The 24347-nt window shown below is 41.1% G+C and overlaps 1 protein-coding gene across 4 annotated transcripts; it reads left to right on the forward strand.

Moving 5' to 3' along the window:
* The first annotated feature begins 523 nt into the window (after window positions 1–523).
* Window positions 524–23808, forward strand: ACTA2 (actin alpha 2, smooth muscle). Of its 4 annotated transcripts, XM_088444333.1 has the most exons (11): window positions 556–606; window positions 4539–4731; window positions 12971–13210; window positions 16455–16619; window positions 18169–18297; window positions 19349–19459; window positions 20100–20184; window positions 20472–20633; window positions 20728–20919; window positions 21363–21544; window positions 23500–23808. In XM_088444333.1, exons 4-11 carry the CDS (start codon window positions 16491–16493, stop codon window positions 23641–23643), a joined length of 1134 nt encoding a protein of 377 aa, XP_088300459.1. In that variant the 5' UTR covers window positions 556–606; window positions 4539–4731; window positions 12971–13210; window positions 16455–16490; the 3' UTR covers window positions 23644–23808. The 4 variants fall into 4 exon arrangements, with proteins under 4 accessions (XP_088300461.1, XP_088300459.1, XP_088300462.1 ...); XM_088444336.1 differs by lacking the exon at window positions 12971–13210; XM_088444334.1 differs by lacking the exon at window positions 4539–4731 and having other exon boundaries at window positions 559–606.
* Window positions 23809–24347: the final 539 nt, after the last annotated feature.

The following is a 24347-nucleotide window of genomic DNA, read 5'->3' on the forward strand; positions in this document are numbered from 1 at the left end:
AAATGCACAGTATCAGAATCCTCCAAACACAATGTTACAGCCCATAATGAGGTAAGAGATGTTATCTGTTGATCCTGTTGTTCCGATGCTGTGCTCCAAACTGCAATGGAGTGAGGATGATGATGTCTAAACCAAAGTGCTGGCTACATGTAGTGCAAGCACATACTTTTATTTATATAAAATCAGCATAGAATACAAAATATATATATATATATATATATATATATATATATATATATATATATAGATAGATAGATAGATAGATAGATAGGATCACTGGTAAAGTGGTCAGTGGTAGACACATTTGTCCTAGGTTTTTGACCTATGTGTTCTAAAAAACCCCAGGAGAAAAGTCTGCAGTCTAGCAGATTTGAGTGTCGGCTTTTTGAAAAGCCTGTTTTGGGACCTGGGGGTGTGGATGTGAGCAGAGGTAGGGCTCCATCCACAGGCCACTCCAGGTTTTGGCCTTTTTGGCCTGTTAGCAGGCTCATTAGGGTCTGCACCTGGAGCTGGCTGATATAGGCTTTGTGTGATTGTAAGCTAGTGTCTCATACCTGGGAGAGCAGGCAGACTGGCTGACTCAGAGACACTTGGTGGAAACTACCTGTAAGTTTTGTGCATACGCTTATGTTGATGGTGGAGGCAGTAGGCCCCACTATTTCTTTCGAGTGGGAACCTCTTGTCTAGTTACCACCCAGACGGGCTAGCATTTACTTTTATGTTTTGTTTTCATTTTACATTGCACAATAAAGACTGGTACCGACCAGCTAGTACGAGACCCCAGACTGGTGTACTATTTTTCCGGCTGCTGTGTGCATGAAGAGGGAGTCCATCTACCCCAGGAGAGGGACCCCTAATCCGGTCGTGTTACTATATATATATATATATAAGAAACTGATTAAAGTACATGCAAGCTAGGTGTAAATACTGGGTGTGTCCCACATGGCTTTGTGAATCTAAGTGCATTTTAGGAAACATGGCACCATCTTAAAGGAAATTGAGCTCAACCTGTTTTGCACTTTGTGAATGAGAACCACTGTAATCTATACCAATATAATAAGAACGTTGTGTCTGTTCCAAGTTGGCACAAAAACTACTAAACCAATTTCATTAAATAATTTTGTAGTGGAAACTCCTTGGAATAACCTGCATTTTGTTTCATCTCGATCTGTCACGTTAAAGTTAAGCAATAACAAAAACATCAATGTAAGAACTAGGTGTGGAACCATGTGCGTGGCCAATAAGGGGTGGGGGGAAAGGTGCTTTGGGCTCACGTTCACTTGTATAGGATAGGCCATATGCAGTCTAAGGTCTCATAGCGTACAAGTGTGAGCGAGGCTGCGATGGTACTCGATTGTACCGATGCTAGAACTGCACAGCCGATGCCAGAAAATCTGCAACAGCAGATGGAGACCCTGGCCTCTCGACAGTTTGTCCCCACTTAGTAAAATGGACCTTCTTCTATCCATGGATGCGAAGACCTTTGACATAATAGATTAGCAGTTTGCGAAGGGTATGTTGGAGCACATGGCACTGGTCCTTCCTGTACCCATAGGATTTTTTCCTTTTGTAAAATTCCCTCAGCGAGGATTAAGGTAAATAGCATGCTTTAACCATCTCCAACAGCATTCGGCTGGGTTGCCCTGTCTCCATTCCTATTTGTATTCTGCATGGAGGCTTTGACAATCTGTTACTTCTAGACTTGATTACATAAACCCCTACTTGCTAAGGCCTGCTGGGAACTCAATTTGTGGTTGCCACTGAAATTCTCCTGGTTTGGAAAGGTAAACAGTATTAAAATGAATATCCTTCCTAAAGTTATTTATATTATTTATGTCCCTCGCTATTTTTTTTATTGACCTACATAGTCAAGCGATTTTGTCTGGGTGGGGCGGAGACCTCGGTTCAAGCTTGAGATTCTCTATAGGCGTAGGCACCAAGGTGCCATCCAGCCTCCCTCATTTTGAAACTATTACTAGGCATAAATGCTCAATAGGATTATGAAGTGGACTAGATGAGCCAACACTAAACAGTGGGTCTATATAGAAGGGGAATATGTAACTGACCCTGTACATTTTCTACCACGGCTGATTCATATTCTTTACCCAACAACCTACTTGTTTATACTGGCAGGGGTTGCAGACCCTCGAGAATATGTCAACTTTAGTGTAACCTCCGACCCCTGGACTCCACCCCACTTCAATCTCTAAATAGACTGCCTCCAGTATCCAGAGATTGAATGACTTGGTCCAGTAGTGTGCCATTCGCACCTCAACTTCTTTGCAAGAAGATGGGTTACTACCTCCCACAGAGACTGGCAACTATGGGCCTGATTCAGAGTTGGGAATAGAGTGATATCTCTCTCAATTGTGAACCTGAACAAACCATATTGCAATGCAAGGGGTGTAAATACATATTTTTTTTTTTTTACATGTGGGGTAAATACTGGCTGCTTTTGCATGTAGCCAACAAATACTGCACAGCTTTATTATTACAGGTTGAGTCTCCGATATCCAAAATGCTTGGGACCAGGGATATTTTGGATAACGGAATATTCCATATCATAATGAAATATCTTGGGAATGGGACCCAAATCTACACACAGTATGCAGTTATGTGTTATATACACCTTATACATACAGCCTGCAGGTCATTTTATACAATATTTTCAATAATTTTGTGGCTCAAACAAAGTTTGTGTACATACATAAAATTCAGTTTCTATTTCATCTCAGTCAAGCCCAAAAATATCTGTATTTCGGAATATTCCGTATTTCGGAATATTTGGATATGGGAGACTCAACCTGTACTCTACAATTTACAGTAGATGTCAGTTTGGAAACACTCCTCCCAAATCTAAATCTCTCTGCACATTTTTAATCTGGCCCACCTGCAGTGCAGCATGGTTTCACAAAAATGATCAACTAAGAGAGATATCTCTCTCTATTCCCAAGTCTGAATCAAACCCAATGTTCTTTTATTCACAAGCAACATCTCCTTAGTGCAATTACTAGCCCACTGACCCCTTTTGAGTTGCTGTGTGTACATCCTGCTCCTCCAAACACTCCATCTCCACCATCTCATTGTGGAAGACCAATGTACCATGAAACCAAAATTTATTGAAGCATGGGAGCGGGACCTCTGTGGTTCCTATCATCCCATACCATGAAACATTGTATACCAATTTACACAAGCATGTTCTTATTATACCTCTATTGTTGAAACTCAATACAAAATACTTACCGGTTGGTAGAAGTGTCTAAAAATTATTATTCATGGAACTTCTCCAGCTCTCTCTCCTCTTTGGTGGAGGTAGGTCCCTCCAATCATATTTAGTGGGGTTGTCCTAAGATTTCACCATGCTGGTAGAAGATCATAGAACTGTCCACCTTTTTTGGGGGTGGAGCTGCCAGCTGATCCCGGTTTTTGGCGTGAAGAGTGAGTCTTTGACATCCCTCCTTAAACACAAGGGGGAACGCTGCCAAAACTTTGATCCCTGTTTACTGGAAATCATCTAATATCCCATCTATGGGCCTGATTCACAGATGGACGCAGGAGACACAGTAAAGATGCAGTTGCTGTGAAAAAAATATGTTAATGCTGCAGTAGGAGTCTAGTGTTAAATAGATGCCTCCTGCATGCATCGGATCACTCTGCATGTACATCAATCTTCTGAGTAACAATCAGGTTATTCAGGATGACTAGTGCGTCAGGGGACACAGACCCTGGCACACCTATAAAACAGGGATATGCCCCATTATGTAAACTGGTCCCCGTCGCCACCTCCTCCCCTCCCCCAATGGCAGCAGCAATGTCAATCATGTTGTGGCTTAGGGTGCACTGCGAGCAGTCTCACAGTACAAGATCTGCACATGTGCAATATAGATCCTGCGCATGTGCAGATCAGTTACCAAAACATCGGGTTACCCTCATTGCTCCTGCTTCCTATTGGTTATGCAGCCTAGACTACACTATACTTTTACAGACTTCTTTTACACTCAGGAGATTATTGCTATGGGGATAACCCATAATTGGTTCTCTTGTTAGTTCTCTTTCTTGTTTCCCTCTTACCCTTCCAGGGCCGTAGCTAGGGTAGTGCGGCCGGTGCCATCGCACAGGGCACCACAGATCAGAGGGCGCTGTTTGGGCCTATCAAATTTCTGTTTATAATCATTCTTGCTTGTAGCTTCCCCTTATTTCATCCTCAGCATCTCATGGCCTCTCCTATCTCTTCCCTGGCCCTTCCCCATGACGCCATGACCCTTTTTTGGGTGCATTATGTCCCTTTGAGAAATGAGGGGGGCGCCAATGCTCTTTCTGGCACAAGGCACCAAAAAGTCTAGTTACGGCTCTATACCCTTCTATGCTTGTTTGTTTTTCTCACTTTCCCTGTTAAAATCATGTAAACCGTCACAAAAACATTCTAACTATAAAAGAAAAGTAGCTTGTGTAATACACTGATAATAATGGTAATAGAAAGCCATTACAAAAGATAAAACGTGGCAAGATAAACATAAAAACAGATTTTCCTATTAAAGAGCTGGGCCGGCTCGAGCGGAGCGGACAAACACACATCACTGCAGTGGCTGGTGACTCACTGAGGCTGCGGTGCACCACAGTTGAGGAGGAGTGACTGGCCCCAGGGAGGAGCTATTGCAAGATGCAAGTTCCTCTACTGAAGTTCTTCAAGTCAACATCTTTCACAAGTCCTCCGACTGAGACTGTTTTCAGGTCAGTCTTCTGTAGGCTTTGTTTTGTTACATTGGGGGGCAGTGAATGTGTGTGCGTTTGTTCCTGTAGGGGCCAATGTGTGTGGGTTTTAATTTTGTTGTGGGGTACAATTTGGGTTTTTTCATGTGTCACCAAGATTTCTCGCACAGGGCGCAAGTAGACCTGGGGCCGGCCCTGTTACATAGGCATAGTCACTATTCGTACTGCATATAGTAATATTTTGAGATTATAAAAGTTTAGGTTGTACCAAACTTTTTTTTTTAGTTGTTGTAGAGCTATAGAACCTCTAATCTAGAGCCCTGCAATACAGAACAATAGTAAAGAATTGCTGCTGCCTTGTGAGAATGTCCTTGTCATGAGTCATCAGACCCAGGTCACTGCTGAGGCTTCCCTTCTTTCGCTCCCGATGTGGTAGCTGTTGTTCTGGCAGGCCTCACATAGGTCTGCCAGCAACTTAAAGGAGCAGTCACATGACCACTGACATAATCAGGGAGACAAATTAGAAACTGCCCAGCCTATATAAAGTAGCTCTGAGAGAAGACACGTACTAAGAGTATCTGGCTTATTACCTTATAAGCGCCAGCTATTATTACCTGTGCTAAAGCATTCCCAGCTCCTTTATCTTGTATCCAGTATCCTGCCTCTGTTCCTGTCAAGCCAGCCCAGCCTATTCCTGACTCTCCTCCTCATGATCCAAATGGCAAATCTGCAGGTAGGAATGTATGTCCCAGGTTGTCAAACATCCTTTCAAAAATGGTCACTGGCACATCAAAATTGGACGAACAGCAGAGGGAGTATTGCCCCCACCCCTTCACCCAGTAAACTCTGCCACCCCAGTGACAGTATAGGACTGGCAATGGCCTCCCTTTGGAAGCACTTTCTGCTAATCACACACGGACAGACAGTTCCCAGGGAGAGGTATATTCTTCCCTTGGGACTGCCACTCCATATTGCGGTGGCAGAAAGCTTTTCCAATGGAAAGTCACTACCGTATCACAGCAGCCCTAGTTGGCTTCTAGGGGCAACAGCCAATGCAGCTCCTAGAAGCCAGATTGTTGATTTGTGCACATGAGTGCATTTACAAACCAGTGCCCCCGGCTAATCCAGGTAGGAGCCACCACTGACCATGAGTCTTTCAGCATCAAAGCCCAAAACCTCCAAAACAACCTATTATATATTACCAGTTATTTATATAGCGCACACAAATTCCGCAGCAATTTACAGAGAATATTCGGCCATTCACATCAGTCCCTGCCCCAGTGGAGCTTACAATCTATATTCCCTATCACATGCGCACACACATACACACTAGGGTTAATTTGTGTTGGGAGCCAATTAACCTACCAGTATGTTTGCAGTGCACAGATATGATCGCCAAGTACCACCTCCTTATTTTATTGGAAGAGGACTTCCCATGGACAATGTGGGGAAGACAGGGGTAATTGTTAAATGGAATTTAGCATATGTTAAATGATCTAAAAAATATCTTATTCAGAATGTGCTAGGTTTCATAATTTCAGGTTAGATCATATATACACATTTACTAGGAAGGCATGAATAGTCAAACCCATTTTATGTTTTTTAGGAGACTTGTCTTTTGAAAAAACAAATGTAGGGATAAGACTAAAAACACAGCAAACATCAAGAATAACAAAAAAAAAAAAAAATGTTTATACTGATTTGAGCAAACCAGAGTCCTGTACTGTTTGTACAGTATTCTGTAACCTTTGCTTTCTAAAATGTGAACTACTATATGCTTAGAATATTAAACAAGAAACTACTGTACAGCACTGAGACATTTCCGAATACTGTATTGAAATTTTCTGGTGTGGAAAAGTATTGTAAAATCTAGATAATATTCCCATTGAAAGTCATCAGCAAATGAGGGTTCTGTGAGACAGAGAAAAATGATGGGATGTAAACCTGTGCTTTGACTGTAGGTCATGCGATGATTTAGGGGTCTATTTACTAAGCAGTGTTAGGAGAAGTTAAAAGTGATAAGGTGCCAGCCAAGCAGCTCCCAACTGTCATTTTTCAAACACAGCCTGTGAGATGGCAGTTAAGAGCTGATTGGCTGGTACCTTATCACTTTTCACTCTTCACTTCTCCTAACACTTAGTAAATAGACCCCTTACTGTCATATGCCACAGGTATTGAGAAGAGTAAAGTACTGTACTGTACACCATTTACCCAAGGACATAACAGTAATACTTATAATACTGTTCCTGAACAATCAGTTAAGGGCTTTTTCTTTAAGTTCTAAAAGCCAAATGTAATATGTTATGGTTTGCCAAAAGTGCAGAGTTTCAGACAAATTGTTTTAAAGGCAGACCCAACCTTTAAAAAATTGCTGCTTTAAATCCTGTACTACATTGAAGAAATCTCAGCACTATTACATTTGGCCCTTAGACTGTTATTAGACAACCATGGAAGATGCCATCTGTATCTCAGTAATGTCACTAGCACCCAGTGAAGTAATAGGCTGCATTCTCATTAAAAAAAATGTTTCAGACCACTAAATGGAACATTGCACAGTCTAGAAAAATAAATACTATAGCATACCAATGTTTCAAGTTCAGAAATGCCAAGGGAAGCGAGCTATTATTTTTTCACGAGAAAGGGGGCGTGACCACACCATGATGGGTGGGGCATTTCCAGTATTTCCAAGTGCTCTCCTGCCCCAGCCCCTTCAAAACACACCTCAAGGCAGTACACACCAGGGGCAAATGCTTGTGACACCTGTTCATCACTGCTTGTCATGAAGGAGACGTGCCTCCCATCTTTCCTCATGACCATGTTGTCTGCAGGCGGGAGAGAGGCTTCAAATCGCGCCTGTCTTGCCTAAATCTGGACCGTTGGGAGGTATGATTTTGCAGTGGATTTATGTTCATTAAGGCCAGAAACTGAAACGGGCTATAATATGATACAAGCACAACCCTCTGTTTTTTTTTCACTTTTTACAAATACTGGGGAAGACAGCTGCTCTGAGTAAACACATTTACATGCTTACAGCAAAGTTAAATGAACTTGTCCTTAAATACCGTATGCCAATAGTGTGTATGTGAGACAAGTAACTGGCGAATTAGTTAAAGCTGAGACAAGTTGATCTGTTTTGTGTTCTTTATTTGAGTTAATCAGTTAGTAAATGACATTGATTGGAAAAAGTTAATATATATATATATATATATATATATATATATATATATATATATATATCTGTATATAAATTATTAAATTCATTTATGATAAAAGTGTAGCTTTATTTACTGTCAATTTCTGATCTTTGGAGCAGAGATCAGAATAATATGGCATAGCTAATAAGGTAAGGAGAGACGGAGGATGAGCTATGTGGTATATTGTATGCATACTTACATGATGAGGACACTGAAGCAGCGTAATAGAGATGAGAGCTGTTAAACAGTGGTAGATTCATCAAGTCCTTTATACACAGTGTCACAGGCTAGCGATCTCAGCATAACTGAATACCTCAAATTTACATCTTGCCTTAAGTTTCTATTGTACGTTATTTTTGGAAACTGGGGCTGCAGAAGTAGCCTATATATGTATATAGTATTATTACTAGCATCTGTCAGGGAGCCATCATTAGTGGTTATAGCTTCACCCTTCATGCCAACCAGGGCAGTTTCTAGGGTCTGAGGCTCCCAGTGCGAGCAGTCAAAATGCACCCCCCCCCCCTTGAAGCAGTAATATTGTGGAGTGGGCGTGGCGTCATCATGAGGGGGTGTGGTATCACAGTAAGGGAGCGTGATCTAGAAAGACCACAGAATGACAGCCACCGTGACTACTGAGTACAGGGGTGTCTAACCTGTCAGAGGCAAAGCGCTGAAAAATATATGTAGCTAAACAAAAGACAGACAGCATGCGCGCTCAAAACATGGGGTGTGGCCTAGCTGTCACAAGCCCACGCAGCATTTCTGTGTGCATGCCTGTGGTGTGACATTTGCAGAAGTATGACCTTGCATCACACCTGGTTTTAGTCGCGTTGGGAGCGAGCCCAGCCAGATCCACATAAAATACACTGCAACAAACCACTTCCACATAAAATATATTGGAAAAGCCAGAGGCACATAAACTACATTTTAAAACTACATCCACCTCAAATACATTATTAAATCCAGAACCACAGAAAACACATTGAAAAAACATGATTCACATAATACACACTTCATTCCAGCCCCCTCCCTTGCCATTCCATCCCGACAGGTCTTAGGCTTCCCCCCCACTGGCTCTCAGGCAAAAGTGCCCATTATGCAGTGCCCCCTGTAGTTGTTCCCCATATGCAGTGTCCCCTGTATTTATGCCCCTTATGCAGTGCCCACAGTGGTAGTGTAACTTATGCAGAGCCCCCATTAGTAGTGCCACCTGTAGTCATGCCCCCAATAGTAATGGTCCCTGTTGTAGTGCCCCAGTAGTAGTGTCCCCAGTTGTATTGCCCCCAATAGTAATGCCCCCTGTAGTAGTGTCCCCTTTATAAATGCCCCTGTATTAGTGCCCCCAATAGTAATGCTCCCTTTGTAGTAGTGCCCCAAGTAGAAAAGCCCCAAGTAGTAGTGCCCCTGGCCGCTGAGTAATGCACCCAGTAGTGGTGCCTCCTAAGCAATAACCCCAGTAGAAGTGCCCCCCGAGTAATGTCCCCAGTAGTAGTGCCCGGGTGCCCCCAGTAGTGGTCTCTCCCAGTAGAAGTGCCCCCAGAGTAATGTCCCTAGTAGCTGTGCCCAGGTGCCCCCAGTAGTGGTGGCTCCCCAAGCAGAAGTGCCCCCAGTAGTAGTGCCTCCCCCCAAGTATTGTCCAGGCTGCCTGCACACAAAAAAAAAAAAAACAGTAACACTTACCTTCAGCCCCGCTCTGGCGTCCGCTCCGCTCGGCTGCTCCTCTCTCTGCACTATGGGAAAGACGTCATGACGTCCTCCCATAGTGCACATTGTGGGAGCCGGAAGCAGGAGCCTCCGTCTCAGTCTCCGGCTGCTCTGCTCTGCCGGGCGCCCGCTGGTAACTGAATCTCAGCGGGCGCCCGGCAGTTAACATGCTGTTTCTACAGCAGGGGTAGGAGGCAGCGCGCCCCGTGCGATTGCACGGGTCGCCTGCCCCTAGAAACGTCCCTGATGCCAACACACATGCCAACACATATGCAGAGTTTGCTCCTGTTCATACCCAGCTAATCTCCTTTTTGCATGGAAATATAGTGCAACAATAGCAGGAGGGGCGTTTAGTGTAATGAAAACAAATCTCCTGGTGTTCAGCCATCAATATAGGCAATTAAAATAAAATTTGTAATCCCATCTCTACATTATATTTAGTCACACATATACTGCATAACCACCATCTAAACACATGATCCAACAGGTTATTTTCAACATGCCATACAGTGATTATATAAACTGAAATACCAAAGGTCCTTAGCTATAAAGAATTCTTCATATAATAAACTGAGCTACAAACCTCTGTCAAACACAAAACTTGGCCAGTTACATGAGTTACCTGTCTGAGGCAAAGCCTGTTTAACGACCCACATACAGTGCCTTGCAAAAGTATTCACCCCCCTTGGATTTTTTTATCTGAATTTTATGTGATGGATCTGCACAAAATAGTCTAATTTGGTGAAGTGAAATGAGAAAAATATATATAAAAAAGAATCTTTATAAATAAAATTCTGAAAATTGGCATGTGCATATGTAATCACCCCCTTTGCTATGAAGCCCCTCAAAAGTTCTGGTGCAACCAAATACCTTCAGAAGTCACAGAATTAGTGAAATGAAGTCCAGCTGTGTGAAATCTAAGTGTCACATGATCTGTCAGTATAAAAGGCCCCAGAGGCTGCAACACCACTAAGCAAGAGGCATCACACCATGAAGACCAAGGAGCTCTCCAAACAAGTCAGGGACAAAGTTGTTGAGAAGTACAATTCTTCGTTGGGTTATAAAAAAAAAAAAAATCTTTTATGATCCCCCGGAGCACCATCAAATCCATCATCATCAAATGGAAAGAACATGGTACCACAACAAATCTGCCAAAAGAGGGCCGCCCACCAAAACTCACAGACTGGGCAAGGAGGGCATTAATCAGAGAGGCAGCACAGAGACCAAAAGGTAACCCTGAAGGAGCTTCAGAGTTCCACAGCAGAGACTGGTGTATCTGTGAATGGGCTTTATGGAAGAGTGGCCAGAAAAAAAGCCATTACTTAGTGATAAAAATAAGAAGACACTATTTGAGTTTGCCAAAAGGCATGTGGGCGACTCACCAAATGTATGGAGGAAGGTGCTCTGGTCAGATGAGACTAAAATTGAACTTTTCGGCCACCAAGGAAAACGCTATGTCTGGCGCAAACCCAACACATCCCATCACCCCAAGAACACCATCCCCACAGTGAAACATGGTGGTAGCAGCATCATGCTGTGGGGATGTTTTTCAGCAGCAGGGACTGGGAAACTGATTTGAGTCGAGGGAAAGATGGATGGTGCTAAATACAGGGATATTCTTGAGCAAAACCTGGTTCAGTCTGCCTGTGATTTGAGACTGGGATGCAGGTTCACCTTCCAGCAGGACAATGACCCGAAGCATACTGCTAAAGCAACACTCGAGTGGTTTAAGGGGAAACATTTAAATGTGTTGGAATGGCCTAGTCAAAGCCCAGATCTCAATCCAACTGTGAATCTGTGGTCAGACTTGAAGATTGCTGTTCACAAGCGGAAACCATCCAACATGAAGGAGCTGGAGTAGTTTTGCATTGAGGAATGGGCAAAAATCCCAGGGACAAGATGTGGCAAGCTCATAGAGACTTATCCAAAGCGACTTGCAGCTGTAATTGCCGCAAAGGTGGCTCGACAAAATACTGACTTTAGGGGTGTGAATAGTTATGCACGCTGAAGTTTTCTGTTATGTTGTCCTAAATGTTGTTTGATTCACATTATAAAACAAACAAACACAACTGCACAGTTCTAGGCATGTTCTGTGAATGAAATGATGCACACCTTCAAACAATCCATTTTAATTCCAGGTTGTGAGGCAACAAAACATGAAAAATGCAAGGGGGGTGAATACTTTTGCAAGGCACTGTAAACCTAATTTCCTCATTACAACTTGTGACTGGGCTAAAATCTTGTGTACCATATATCATCATAAAGAGGATCTTTGACAAAGCTTATCTCCACAAAGAAGATTCACATTTGAAATGTTTTTAAAGGCCACTGCACCCTCACAGAGGTGCTCTATTTTTACAGTGCTCCAATAGGAGCCCAGGAATGGAAAATTGTGGCACTATTAACAGTATCACTGTGATAAGTGGTAACACATATTGTTATTTAGCACCAATTTTTAACTAGAGATGTATCAAGCCTAGGAGAGAGGTAAAGTGGTGAAGATGCCCAAAGCAACCAATCAGCTTCTGTCTTTTATCTAGCACAGACTTTGAAATGACAGTAAGACGCTGATTGGTTGTTTAAGACAACTACTTCACTTTATCTCTCTTTAAGGCTTGATGCATATCCCCCCCTCAGTATGAAATTCATGGAGTACTTCCATTAACATTGCAAATCTCTATTATTTATCTACTTTAACAATATGAGTTGACATTTAATTCATGCCGGCTCAGGATCAATAACAAATGTTGTATTACTTGACCAAACAGTATGGACATCATAGGAAGAAGTGTTACTCTGGGCTATGGTCAGGCATAGAATGCTTAACATGCGGGTCGAATAGTTCTATTAGCAGGTATATGGGGACATTGAAATATGTGGCTGCAATAGAGCAATTGTATGTACCATGAGAAGTTCTAGCGGACACATTTTTATACAATAACTGTATACTTTATTAGGTAAATTTGTGAGTGCTGCAGTGCATTGTGATCTGCATGGTTTTACTTGCTCCTACATTCTGCATCCAGAGAACTCCTTACAGTACAGTATGGCCCAGTTACATTGTACATGCATTCACCAATGGCACACTCACCGGTATGGTTAAAAGAGCAACTGTTTCGTTGCTGGGATATCTGTGTCACTCCCTTTTTGGAAGAGAAATTCCTACATTAACTCATATATCCCCAGTTCGCTGTATACCTTTTTCTCTGCGAGATGTACTCTGCATCTGCCCTGCATGAAAGAATGTTTATTTTATGCCAGGGGCTGCTTGTCAGGAGTACAGTATGTCAGTATTTTACCAGCTGTCCTGAATTTTTTTAATTTGTTTATATTCCACATCTGAAATCTCCTCCTGTTTCTAGAGTTCTATAATGGAATGCAATGGAAGAGACCCAGGGCCCTCATCCACCCAGATTAGAGGTTTTTGTCTTGAGGTCCCTATATGGATGTGTTAGACTTCAACCCCATCTCTCACTCTGTCTGTGCTCCTTCTTTGGGAAGCCGGTGGGAGGAGAGCAGGCCAACAGACTATATAGTCAAACATGTTCCAGATTTCCAGCGCACCATCCCGGAGCAGCTAACCCCAGCAAAGCACTGTCAGGGTAAGTGATGCCCAGCCACTGGTACAATTGTTCTGCCTCTGCAATGGCTCCATGTCTATAGGATACTGCTTCAGCATTCATGTAATGCACTGGTGTATTGTTTCAGTGCTTGTACAATTGGCAAGTGCTTTGAACAGGTTTTAGGGTGGATAACTGGTGGTAGGAAATGAAATAAAGGGTTAACTTTATATTCTATTCCTAGCGGGTTTATGCACTTTCCAAGTGCACATATATATATATATATTTTTTTTTTATGTACTGTAGTTAGGGGACTTGTCTTTGCTGTAGTGCACTGAAAATTGGAAGCAGATGCTTAACCCCTCGTCTCCTGGAATTATTTGGAAATGTATACAGAGGCAGATGATTTTGCAATTGTTAGGTGCTGACAGATAAATGCTGGAAATGGTAAAGGTCTTGTACATTGTTCCTAGACAGGGAGAGGAGTGTTTGTGTAACAAGCACAGGTCTGCAGGCTTGGGTTATGTATCTTTGCAAGCTCCTGGCAGTCTGGTGATTACTAATAGGGACCCCTGCTGTACAAAACAATTTGACAGGAGATAGAGCCTGATTTGCAATGACCACAAGCACTGGTCTATTTGGTGTGTTACTAAATATGGATTGCACATGAACTAGCTTAAAAAATAATAATTAAAAAAAAAATACCACTCTGCCCCTCCCAAACTTTTTTTTTTTTTTTTTTTTTACTATTATTTTTTTAAGGAGGGGGGTGGGGGTTGGCCGGCAGAAAGCTTTGGATGTTCCCTGACCTGGAATTCTGCTCCCAAAACAGAGATTTGACAGACTATTTCCTAATTAGGAAATGGCTTGTTCTCATCCAGCCATTTCTTCATTCATGTGAGGGAACAGTGTAAGGGTTGCATGCATGTACTGTACATAGAAAATCACAAACTGCTACATTTTGGCTAAATGTTTTACATTAGTTTTCTTTTTACTTTTGAAAGAAAAACTTGGTCTTCAATGTGGAACTCAAAGTAGAATTTTTTTTAATATCAACTTTTCACTCATTGGCAGATCTTAAAATTGAGTAACCTAATGTCCACAGGTCATTGGGCTAGATCGCTTTACATGCATTTTTTAAAAAAAAACTAAATATTTCTTATAAGGTGGATACATTTGGCATGTTATAGTGCCATGGGCACACGGAGCGTATTAGGGGAGGGCGTGGTCAGTGTGCAGGTGGTATGATGCCAAAGCCCTTTACTAAAGGGTGACCCATATACAGTTTGAGCATTAAGAATTCATTCAGTAGTTTTCTACTTCTTTCATTGTTCTAATACATTTGAAAGAAAAAAGAAATAGTGACGACCACAAAATACTTTAATTTTTACATTGCATTGGTATGATAAAATAGAATACTGCTATTAGCATGAGATAAAATATAAGTTAATAATCAAATTAACACCGGTCTTTCCAGAACAGGATTAATCAGACTCTGCAGACATAGTGGAACTACATGTCCCAGAACGCCCTGACAGTCAGAGACACTCAGATTTTCAAAACTATATTGTCTAATTTGTAGACACTTTTTATTCCATCATAGATAGAAAAGCTTCAGGTTACCAGCTCTAGAACTGGATTGCTGCACAGCTGTAAAGTACAAATAGCTCATCTATTTCAGAGGTTAAGGATAATTGGCACATATATTGCAGGTGTATCCAAGCATGAAAACACCTTCCTTTGCCTATTACAAATCACAAGTTTAAAACACACAATACATAATCAGTGAAAATTATTTTCATTGTTATGCAATTTTCTCAATATACAACTAACAGTACCACCGACTGTCAGGGCGCTCATCATCCCAGCGAACAGTCAGGCAAGCCTGAGATTGCACATCTAAACATCCTTCCATCGCATGTATGACAGATGAGAGGACATACTCTACCATACATGGAGTTTTAAAATGAGTGCACACACAAAAATACCAACATTTGGATCATCAGGAATGTTTTTATGGAAAAATAGGTTCAGGAACTGTGGGTGGAGCTGCTGAGGGTGGAGCTATAGAAAAACAATTGATATTTTTTTATATATATATAGTGGTTGCTCAGATCAGCTTAATGACTTGGCACAGGTGTTTGTAAAGGGCGGGGTTTACACTGAACACAGAAAAAAGGGATTTGCCCTCCAGCACACTGTAGCAAAATCAACAAAAAATGCTTAAATCCTACATAATAACAGATTCAGAGGTATTAGTTACATACATTTGCAAATATATGAATAAGCGCCAGGCCAATCATCAAGGCTCCTCTATACTGGCGTCCCTAACATGAAGGGGTACCCTGCTTCTCGGACATGAACCCCTTCATGTTAGGGACGCCAGTATAGATGAGCCTTGATGACTGGCCTGGTGCTTATTCATATATTTGCAAATGTATATAACCAATACCTCTGAATCTCTATTATTATGTAGGATTTAAGTATTTTTTGTTGATTTTGCTACAGTGTGCTGGAGGGCAAATCCCTTTTTTCTGTGTGTGTATATATGTATGTGTGTGTGTATATGTGTGTATATATATATATATATATATATTAGAAGAGAGGGCACTCAAAATGGCCTTTAAAAAAAAAAATAAAAACTTATCTTATGGAAAATACATTTTGGCCCAGGACATTACATCATAGTTAATGAGAGGTTCAGGAATAGAGTTTGTCTGTTCCTGCAAAAAAACAGCACTGATGATCATCACTTACAGAAGGTATCTGTCATGGGTGAGTAAATATATAATGTAGACAGGAAAACCCAAGTGAAGAGGTCGAAATGTGGAAAGAGGACCCTCCTGTGAGAGTTTACAATCTAGAGGGGCGGGGCAGACAGAGTGGCAATAAGTGGGTGAGTAGGCATTAGTTAAGAGCAGGTGTAGGGTGGGCAACAGCAGTGAGTTAGGAAGTGTAGGAGGCAGTAGGGCATGAGTTAGGAGCAGATGTAGTGTGACCAGTAGGAGAACTAGGTGGTATAGGTGTAGGGTTTGCTGTTGGGAATGAACTAGGAGAAGGTGTAGGGTGGGTAATTGGGTATACATTAGGAGGAGTAAGTGTAGGGGGGGGGGCAGGAGATGAGTTAGGAAGAGGTTGGTTGGTTGCTAGACTTGATGAAAATGAGAGTTTTTAAAGTGTATTTGAAGTCTTGGAGACCAGTGGATAGGCTGATTGGGCATGAGACTACAATGGCTTTTATGTTCTGAAGTATAAACAATCACCACACATTTTATTTTCTCTGCAGGTTTCTTGAGAGGCTCGAGTAAGTTGTAAAAAAAAGATGTGTGACGAGGAAGACACAACTGCACTGGTGTGCGACAATGGTTCTGGACTTTGTAAGGCTGGCTTCGCTGGGGACGATGCTCCGAGAGCAGTATTCCCTTCCATCGTGGGTCGCCCCAGGCATCAGGTAAAAATGTGATCCTGACAGATACAATGTGTCTAGAGCATCATGCTGGCCATTACTACACATGTAGCATAGTCCTGGCACTCTGACACATCCAAATGAGAAGGCTTCTTTTTGAGTGATAGGATGTTCATGTTTGGGTTCCATGGCAGGTCCACCAGTTAAGTTTTTTTAACACTTATTAAGATGGGCTTTGAGATCGTTAATTTTAAAATATACTGTAGGTTGAATATTGCAATGTTCATAATTACTAAGAGCATGGTCAAACATGACTGAAAAGAATTAATGTTGAAATGGAGTTTCCTTGGCTTGCAGTATTCTGCCCATCGAATGGTTGTCACATCACCATAGCGGCTTACAACAAAAGCACACACTGTACAAAGATTCTCGCCAACCTTAAAGAATTTCTCATACCCATTACCGAATGTCCATGAAATTAGGTTACACATTCCCTTTAAAGAATGGACTATTTGTATAGATAATATTAGTGGAAAGTCAACATGGAAATTCAGAAGTTTACTAAATGCAATCTGTGTCTTCCATGACGTAAGAATATTGAGGTAAACAAATAGCCGGAGGATCAGTAAGTTTGTGTAGCTGCATAAGACAAGAAAATGAAGGCTGGTGCAATACGTCATCAACCGTCATGGTCACATCTATCTGGGCTCTTCCATCTCACGTTCCCCAGCTGGACGAAGCACACATCACAAAGGGCTATATAGAACAGACACCAGTATAGAACAGATACCAGCTTAGCTCCAAGCCCAGTCATTGATATTACTGTAAGGAATAATATCATTATTAACAGGTACATGGATACTAAATAATTTAAGTAGTAATATTACATTTCTATTTGTGTGTTGAAGGATCAATCTCAAGGATGTAGACAACATTTACCATGCAAAGTCGGTTCAATGAAATACACACAATCTACTGTAGACAATATCGGTCCATAATCACAACATATACGGCTAGAAACCAGAGATTATAGGGTGGATCTATCAAGAAGTGAATAGAGTTGAGAAGTGGACCATTTACGTAGTTATCCATAGCAAACAATCAGCTTCTACCTATCATTTTATACAATGAACTCGACAATTGAAGAGGTGAATGGATGAAGGTGTTATGTTATGTTTAGGAGAAACTGATACTTATAGTTAAAGATAAATTTGACATGAACTGGACATAGCACTTTCATCCACAAAATATATTAGTAAACAGACTACCAACATTACCTCAAAGCTGATTGGTTGCCATGGGCAACGACTCCACTTGTCCATGCCATTGTTTGATACATCAACCTCTATAAGAAATGCACATCTTAGACACCCATGACCAGTGATCAGTGATAGAACACAAGATTGGAGGCCTCATTCATTTCTATGGTCTTAAAATGCCTTGGTGACATCTAGAATTCTTGGTCTACATATAAAAAGTCATTTTTATAATTTAAATAATTATTAAAAAGGTTTTTTTTGTATATAGTGTTAAGAATCATTGTATAAAGCACAGACCTGTTGACTTAGCCGCTCATTAATCTTCCTCTGCCCAGGGTGTGATGGTGGGTATGGGTCAGAAGGACAGCTATGTTGGTGATGAAGCTCAGAGCAAAAGAGGTATCCTGACACTGAAGTACCCCATTGAACATGGCATCATCACAAACTGGGATGACATGGAGAAGGTACATTTCACCAGTAGACTACATGTTTTCATGTATAGCTTGTATGTATGACTTATCTTTTCCAGAATTTACTATATGTAATGTTTAGGTGTAAAAATAATATATAACAACAATAATAATCAGTTTGTTAAAGAAACAAAGCAACAGTACATGTACAAAACAAGAAGTGGGTGTCGAGTGCCACACTTAGCTATATAGACTGTCAAGTGGATATCATACAATTCTGTGTAAGTCAACAGTAGCTTATGTGGCATGTTTAATAGAAGACAATGATGATTCATATTAGTAGATAGCTATGCGTGGGCTAAGCCTTATGAGGGAGACCTGGCTATAAATACACGTTTTATTTCCCAAGTAGATTTACAGTATTAAACATTTAAATTCAAGCAAAGTACAACAGCCAGCTCTATATTATTTCATTTATATATATTTGAGGGGGGATGTAGATAGTATGCCGGCGGACGGGGTGTCGGCCGGCAAAATCCCAGCGTTCGGAAGCCTGACCTGAGACTAAAGATAGGCGTCGAAATCCTGACGTCAGTCTATATCCCGATGCGGGAATCTCGGTAGCCACCATCCCGAACGAAGGTACACCGGGGCGTTGCAGCCATTAGCCGCAGTGGGGGGAGAGGGTTTGTAAACATGAAGAGGTACTTGTTATGTTTTGGAGGGAGGTTAGGGTTAGGCACCACTGGGAGGGGGGTTAGAATTAGGCACTAAGTGAGGACGGTTAGTTTAGGGATACAGAGCATCGGGATGCCACTGTCAGCATTTTGACAGCAGGCATCCCGACTGCCGATATTTCATACCCAACCCTATTTGGGGTAACTACAGTACGTTACACAGGGGTTCGGATTTGGGAAGCACATAGTTACTGCATACATGCAGCGTAATTTTGCCCTTCTGCAGCTCAATACAATCTAGTGCATGTGACATCGCTGTGTGATAACCGTAGCTCATGAAATTGTGATTGCAACATCCCAATGGGACATAGGGAAAGGCTGGTAAATGAACATGTGCCAGGTACATTCATGTTTTATTTATTTTTAAGATTTGGCATCACAGTTTCTACAATGAACTCCGGGTGGCACCAGAGGAACACCCAACCCTTCTCACAGAGGCTCCATTGAATCCCAAAGCAAACAGAGAAAAAATGACCCAGGTAATAACATTTTGCATCATTAGAAATGTATGTATATTCCTCTAAGGAAATGTGTAGCACTTGCTTATTCTTACCTCATGGCTGCTTTTCAAGTACAACATCAGTATTTTCAACACTAGCCCAACAAGTCAATCACCAACCATACAGAGATAAAGGATCATTACATCTACAATACAAAGCTATAGAACAGCTACTGATAACAGACATTAATGTATATGTAAAGAAAATATATATTAGAATTAGTGTGCAGCAGCTTATGGCTTTATCATCACTACTGCAGCCATCAAGCAGCTAGTCCGGAATAGCCTTAAGGTCCTCAGACAGCTGATAAAATGACAATAACACCTCGTGTCCCTACAATATTATGAAAACCATAATGAAAGCTATTAATCGTAAAAAAACAAAAAACTAATTAAGAGTAACATTGATCCCACCAATAACATATTGCAGTTGGGACCTCCCTGCTCCTTGAGGTGGGTTGTTAACTAAAAGGTGACAAACATAAATACATGAATAAATTGCAGTCACATTTTTATGCATTGTAACTATAGAAAATGTGCAATTTGGTTTTGGTGGGACATGTGCTTCTATAGGGCAAAGGAATGGTGTACCTCTGAAACCTTGTGTGCTCTCCTTGCAGATAATGTTCGAAACATTCAATGTACCAGCAATGTATGTTGCTATCCAGGCGGTGCTATCACTTTATGCTTCTGGCCGTACAACTGGTGAGTAAACATTAGAATATGTCAATTAAATTGTTGGTTATTCAGGTGTAGGCTTACATCTAGAGTGCATGCTGCAGTTGACAGCTGCTTCTAACTGGACATCAACTGGTAATATCAAATCAAGCAGCCAATCACATAACAGTACGGCTGGTAAGTGCTGACAACTGCAACTGGTCGAGTCTTAAAGCCTGAGTATTGGTTTGCTAAATCTGCGGTGGGTTGGATGTACCCTGTCCACTGTCACTCTCCAGATGACAGCTGTTTGACCATTATTTGGTTATTTATAGGTATCGTACTTGACTCTGGTGATGGTGTCACCCACAATGTACCAATCTATGAAGGTTATGCCCTCCCTCATGCCATCATGCGTCTTGATCTGGCTGGCCGTGACCTAACAGACTACCTCATGAAGATCTTGACTGAACGCGGCTATTCTTTTGTAACTACTGGTAAGAGTTCTAGATTCCCAACAGACAAAAGTCTTACGTGCCAAGGTTCCTACCGAAGCAAAAGAATACTCATAGCTTTTCCTCCTACATACAGCTGAGCGTGAAATTGTCAGAGACATCAAAGAGAAGCTGTGCTACGTGGCTCTGGACTTTGAAAATGAAATGGCCACAGCTGCCTCTTCTTCTTCCCTTGAAAAGAGCTATGAACTTCCGGACGGTCAGGTCATCACCATTGGCAATGAGCGGTTCCGCTGCCCTGAAACTCTCTTCCAGCCATCTTTCATTGGTGAGAGAATACAATCATTAACATGTCAGACTGATAGAAAGGTATTAAACCATTAGGAAAATAAATAGCTGCTTTTACTAAGTAGCGGGGCAAAGGTTTACTAATTAAACAATGTGTTGCTTGTAACCATAAGTCATAACGGGCTAATTGTAAGACATATTTAGTATATTTTGCATATTAAAGCACAAAGTCCTAACTGTTTAGTAAACATTTACCATGAGACCAGTCCAAAGTAACTGATAAACCTGCATTAAAGACACCCATTCACCTTTGCTGATCTTATTCCTGGAGCTGATAAACGAACACCCAAAGAATTAGGATGATTTAATGTCCTGGTCATTTAATATTGAACATCCATCAAAGTTTAGTTATTCATTTATTTTTTTTCTTCTTCGGATCACTATATATTTGTATTAACCTCTAGAACTCTTTCAATTACACAGGAATGGAATCTGCTGGTATCCATGAAACCACATACAACAGCATCATGAAATGTGACATTGACATCAGGAAGGACCTGTATGCTAACAATGTATTGTCAGGAGGTACTACCATGTATCCTGGCATTGCTGACAGAATGCAAAAGGAAATCACTGCTTTAGCTCCCAGCACAATGAAAATCAAGGTAAAATGTTCTTTGCTATCTCAGAGCAATGGTAGTAACCAGTCAGAGGGATGCAGTGGCATGTGTCTCTGAGCCAATAGTATAATCGGTAAAGAATATAGGAGGTACAGCTGGTGAGAAGGCTTACTTATGTAGACTAGTAGATAAACAGTTCATTAGAATTATTTGCACTAGAATGCTCTTCTACAGCAAATATTATAATGAACTGTTTATCTACCAGTGTCATCCAAACCACAAATGCTGCTTCTATCTTCCTCTAGAGAAAGCCAGTAACCCACGTAATTTCCTGTTCAGAAGAAACCGTCATGCAGTTAAAGGGGATTTCCACCTTTTGTTGGGCGAATGGGTTAGTTCTCATTTTACCAGTACCGACGCAGGATAATCTGCACTAACAGCAATAACAGCTGATTGCTGGCTGGATGGCTGCAGCAATTGCCATTTCGGAGCCTATTTCATGCATTGCATTAGATTCCCTCAGAGATCTACAGTACCATACCGCAGTCCCTGTACAAGTGTGTAGAAGAACTCCCTCCACTGGTGTACTAGTGTAGGAGGTAAACCCACACCCACAATTGAAAAATCCCTTTAAATACACAAAACAACATTATAATCCAATAATTTAATAATAGTTCAAATTGTTCTGATCGCAAGACTACATTTCATGGGTTCATATAGATATTTCTAATTTCTATACTGAACTTCAGGTTAACGTAGTGTTTTATTACCAGTAAGAGAAACAATTCCATGGTGCCTGTGCCTAGTACAAAAGAACATAAAGGGGTAGATTTACTAAAGCTTCTAAACATGAAAAGTGGTGCTGTTGTCCATAACAACCAATCAGATTATATCTATAATTTCTTTATTGCATCCTAAAATGATATACGTTTTCTGGTTGGTTGTCATAGGCAACACCACCAATTTAAAAAGTAGTGAAGGTGCTTTAAAAAGAAGTTTTAGTAAACCTACCGCAAAGTCGTATGGCTCACAAGTAGTAAATATACTCTATCTCCAGAAAGTGTCTTTTGGTGGTATTGTTAAGCCACTCTCTACTAATGTCAGATGATATGATGCAAGAATAAGGGTTAATCAGCTTAAGACAAATAGATAATGCCATTCACACTATTTACATATCTATATCTATATCTCAGGACTTTGGATGGATTTAGCCAGAGCCGTAACTAGACTTTTTGGTGCCCTGTGCCAGAAAGAGCATTGGCGCCCCCCTCATTTTTCAAAGGGACATAATGCACCCAAAAAAGAGCCATGGCTTCATGGGGAAGTTCCAGGGAAGAGATAGGAGAGGCCAGGAGATGCTGGGGATGAAATAAGAGGAATCTACAAGTGAGAATGATAATAAACAGAAATTTGATAGGCCCAAACAGCAATGGCACCGGCCGTACTACCCTAGCTACGGCCCTGGATTTAGCCACTATATGCAGCTAAACTGTCTAATTGGTCACGACAAGAATGAAAATGAATGTGCGCCCAAAACAATTGAATTGCTACATTATAGCGGCACCCAAAACAATTGGATCACCCCCACAGCATGTCATGCTTTAGCAGCGGGAGAACAAGGGGTGTGTGGATTTTGCAGTGTTCAGTGCAGCTAAGCTCAGAGGAGTGTTCCAAAGTTTCTATGCTCACTACAAAATGTGCCATGTGACGGTCATTGCTAAGGTAGTCCCATGATAAATGCTGAACCCTCAATAATATTAAATCATTAATAGCAGCCTGAAGTACCAAACCAAGAAAAATAAAATACTGTAGTAATTGCCAAGATCCTTCTTATAGCCTCATACAGTAATAAATTTAAGTTATAAATAGCATTTTAGGTATAGGCATTATTTTCCTAAGTTTGGAAACTATATACATTAAAAAAACAGCTGTCATTACAGTAATAAGAATTATAGTATTAAGAATAAATACTTTACTCACCTGTTCCATTGTCCTTTTAGATCATCGCTCCTCCAGAACGCAAGTACTCAGTCTGGATTGGTGGATCCATCCTGGCTTCCCTGTCCACCTTCCAGCAGATGTGGATCAGCAAACCAGAATACGATGAAGCCGGACCCTCTATTGTGCACCGCAAATGCTTCTAAATGTCATTTTATATTGTCTTCAATTCCAAGTTATATCTTCAAGTGTGCTCAGAAGAGTACATGGCCACCATTTCATTCCAAAATATGTCTTATGCTCCAATTCGATAAAGTATTTTTATTTTGTTCGTTTGTTATGAATAAAGCTTAAACTATTCTACCAGTAAATTCCCATCTATTTGTCTTATACATCTGTTGTAAGTGCCCCCTCTAGTGGACTAATTACAAAATAGGAGAGATAATATATACAGTATATATATATATATATATATATATATATATATATATATATATATATATATATATATGCACATACATACACACATACATACATGCACACACAGTATATATACATACACACACAGTCTGTGTGTGTATGTATCTATCTGTTGACTATTGCAGTGGTTCCCGAACTGTGCGCCGCGGCACCTTGGGGTGCCTTGGGACACTTGCAGGGGTGCCTCAGATTGGTGGTCCAGCACCAAATGAAATTCTTTATGGTCAATGTAATGTAAATATGTGGACAAAAAGAAGCGCAAACCTGTCCACCACAACATAACTGAACCTAAGGATGACAGGTAAGTACAATGCACTTCACTTTACTACATATTTTACTGAATTTCTCAATAACAAACTTTTGGCTTAGGGGTGCCTGATAACCATGCTGATACTCTAGGGCGCCTTGATTCAAAAAAGTTTGGGAACCA

The sequence above is a fragment of the Taudactylus pleione genome, unplaced genomic scaffold (genome assembly GCF_031769625.1).
Source record: "Taudactylus pleione unplaced genomic scaffold, aTauple2 ptg000354l, whole genome shotgun sequence".
Taxonomy (NCBI): domain Eukaryota; kingdom Metazoa; phylum Chordata; class Amphibia; order Anura; family Myobatrachidae; genus Taudactylus; species Taudactylus pleione.